Source organism: Physella acuta, unplaced genomic scaffold (genome assembly GCF_028476545.2).
Source record: "Physella acuta isolate Inbredline_101_S28 unplaced genomic scaffold, ASM2847654v3 ptg000600l, whole genome shotgun sequence".
Classification (NCBI taxonomy): domain Eukaryota; kingdom Metazoa; phylum Mollusca; class Gastropoda; family Physidae; genus Physella; species Physella acuta.
This window is the reverse complement of record NW_026732119.1, coordinates 401076-404739: the sequence shown is the minus strand read 5'-3', so window position 1 is coordinate 404739 and position 3664 is coordinate 401076. Positions and strand designations below refer to the sequence as shown.

The following is a 3664-nucleotide window of genomic DNA, read 5'->3' as shown; positions in this document are numbered from 1 at the left end:
ATTTGGAGTGCTGACGATCTTCGGTTCAACTTATCCTTGCGAGCAAGCGTTTTCTCGCATGAATATAATATAAAATATATGTAAAAAGCCAACTAACAAATACAAATCTAGAGGCGTGCTTGAAACTGAAAACAAGTTATGAGCCAGGTTTAAACAAACGTCCAAACAGCACGCAAGACCGAAACTATTGTAAATAGTATTCAATAAATAAAGTTATATTATTTGATTACTGATTTTATTATTTTTAAAATAGTTTAATATTTTTTCTGTGTTGTTTTCATATGAATAAATATTATTTCATATTTAAGCTATTTATTTATTATATATATATATATATATATATATATATACATATATATATATACATATATATATATATATATATATATATATATATATATATAATCCTAATCAAATATCATAATATTGAAATAAAAATGGTAGTGGCTCTTTAAAAGCTGGGAAATTTTGTAAATTGTAACTTTTGGCTCTTCCGTCTCAAAAGGTTGCCGACCCCTGGTCATGGGGACAAAAACATTGAATTGGGGGTGGGGGTATGTGAGGGTTCTGGTGGTTTTGATCTAAACTGATTACCTTGAAAAAGAAGAAACGAATATAACATTGTTAATTTTAAATTTGTCTAAAATAAATCTTATTTTACTTTATAAAACTACAGGTTTTCTATATTTAATTTAGGCTAAAATTTTATTTTTTGCAAAGTATACGAATTGTAGAAAATTATTTCTTTTAACTAAAGTTGTTAATCATAATATAAATTACAATTTTGTGCATGTTTTTTTTTTCTTTGTGTGTAATCTATAAAATATATATATTTTACATATTTTTAAGTATCTAGTTGTGTAGCCTCCCCTGGTAATTTCAAATTTACAAATTGAAATCATTTAATACTATACGCATTTTAAAATTTAACATTTTTATTTAACTTTCAACTTTGGCGTCAAATCGCAGCATCTAGGTTGTTGGCTGGTAAAAAAATCGTATTTATGTATTTGTATATCATCAATAAATTTAAAATAAATTGATTAAAAAAACAGCTATAGATATGTTTGAAAATGAAGAATGTTTGATTTGCAGTATTTGATTGTACTGACATTATTCCGGCTTCTTATAATATTTACAATGTTTTTTTTTTATCCCAAAATTTCTTTTATCTATACTTAAAATCCCAAACCCCCTCAAACCACCGTGCCGATAAAAACAATCCATTGAATCACCATTTAATTACACATTTGCATTTTCACGTTTAAAAACAAAATTGTAATTAGGCGTTTTGTATTATGTAAACCATCTAAAATGAAGGAGAGTCAGAAGGAAGTATTATGATTGTTAATCTGTATCAGTCCTCACAAGCCGATGATGAAAACTGTAATACTAAAGCGAACATGACATGGCAAACTGACGCTGTAAATTGCATGTCTGAGGTAAAAAAAAAAAAACAATTAAAAAAAAAAAAAAAAAAAAGTATGGACATTTTCTGACAATGTAAGATTGAACAAGAAGAAAAAAAATACCCTTCTATCATTGAATCACCCTTTATTTAAACTTTTGCATTTCAATATAATATCAATTGTAAAATAAGTAAATGTTGAGATTGCTAAACAATCTGTCACTGTTATAACCATGTTAGAAGAGTTGGGTATGGATGTGGATGAAGATGAACCTGTTCCACTACCTAATGTTAATGATGCTATATTAAAGAAGGTAATGCAATGGTGTACCTTCCATCGGGATGACCCTCCACCACCTGAAGATGATGAAAACAAAGAAAAAAGAACAGATGATTTTTGCTCCTGGAATACAGAATTTCTTAAAGTTGACCAGGGCACCTTGTTTGAGTTGATTTTGGCTGACAACTACTTAGATATCAAAGGCTTGCTTGATGTAATAAACTATTAGCACTAGAACGTTTGTTACATTTTAAATATGTTTTTGTTACAACAATAATAAATAAAATTAACAAGGATTTACAAAATTGTTTTACTATAATATTAAAAGAAAAGGGTGGATCATTGAATTGAAAGAAGATGTATTTGTTTCAAATTATTGATGTAAAACCTTAATTCGTAGATGTTTTTTTTTAATTTATTTTATAACTTTAACTAAGCACTGAAGTTTCTAACTGTTGATTTTACTCTTCAAATAGTGTAGGTGAACTATTTTCATTTTAAAATAGATACATTTTGTTGATCTTGTAGCGACTCAGTTGATATTCAATAACGTTTATTTTTAATTTAGTACGAAAAGAGTGTGAATGTTGTGTTCAAATCATTAACATTTAATTGCATGTTAATATCAAAATATTAATAGTTTGTCCATAGTAAAAATCATTTACAAAATGTTGACCATCCCATATTAATTAAGTATTTGGCCTATTAAAATTATTCTCTGCCTGATAAGAGAGATAACGCAGTGAGTACGCATTTTGCGTGTGTAAAAAAATGTGTGACTAGTCACAAGGAGTTAGATATACGGGTTAGTCGTCGGGGTACTTGCACGTAATTTAAAATATATGTGACTTTGACTATACAGATAAGAATAGTAATTATTATTAAATTTATTTTTATAATAACCCATTGTCCCTATAATTTGGTTAAAATATTACAGTATGGTCACAATATTTCCTGTTTATTGAACAACACCGATCATAAAAAAATAATACCATTTCATCATTTACATGTGCTCTGAAAATACAAACTCATGATTAGGTTACTACCTCTGTGCCTGTCTGTAAGCCGTGTCTAAACATTAGAATTATCCTGTAGTCCCGAGGATAAATAACACATTACTTCATACAGGCTATACACTGAGGTAAGAACGTACCGTAAATCTAACACAAACCGTTAAGTTAGCCAACTTTGTCCCTGGTTTAACTCTAACATAAATAGTAAAACGCTAATCCTAACATTCAACCTTCTCACATTAACATTATTACTGCCCTTTCTTTAACGCTAACGATAAATTACGAAACAACAAAGCGATTTAACTAAAACCAAATCTAATCCCAGATTTAACTTAACAACGCTGCTCTTTAATCCCCGCTCAGGATCTAAACGGAGACCAATCGCATTAGTGATTATTCTACGAACCTCTACACTTATTATTTAATTTATGCATGATATCTCTAAGTCGTTTTTCATTTCTGGCTCATGAATACGTATCTGGATGTCTGCATCGATTTTATTGTTGCACAAATACACACATCTTAATCACTTGCGTAGCGAGTTCGGGTTTCACCCGGTGCGGTCCGCACCCCCCCACGCCCCCCCCCCCCCTCGCTACGCCTCTGATCTTAATTTATAATGATATAACACAATATATCAACGCATTCCTGAAGAAAATGTTCGTGAGACTTAACACTAAAATATACACGTACATACGCCATTAAAATATTCATTTACACTTTGTATCCTCTTTAAATTTTGCATTCGGTTTCACTATCACCTCTGATGATAGCTTTAAATTGTTCACAGTTAATATTGACGATGTGTATATATTGTCGGTTAGTAATACAGCTGGATTTAGCAATGTTTTTTTCTATATTTAGCAGGTGTCATACCCCATCCCCTTGTAGGGATTATTAATTCATATTTAAAATAGTTTTTTTTTTACTCTCATTAACCATTAGTTTAACTGAACAAAGTAT

At 29.6% G+C, this 3664-nt stretch overlaps 1 protein-coding gene across 1 annotated transcript; it reads left to right on the top strand.

Moving 5' to 3' along the window:
• The first annotated feature begins 1605 nt into the window (after window positions 1-1605).
• LOC131947569 (S-phase kinase-associated protein 1-like) lies at window positions 1606-1917 on the top strand. The gene has a single exon (XM_059308815.1). It carries the CDS (start codon window positions 1642-1644, stop codon window positions 1915-1917), a length of 276 nt encoding a protein of 91 aa, XP_059164798.1. The 5' UTR covers window positions 1606-1641.
• The last annotated feature ends 1747 nt before the right edge of the window (window positions 1918-3664 follow it).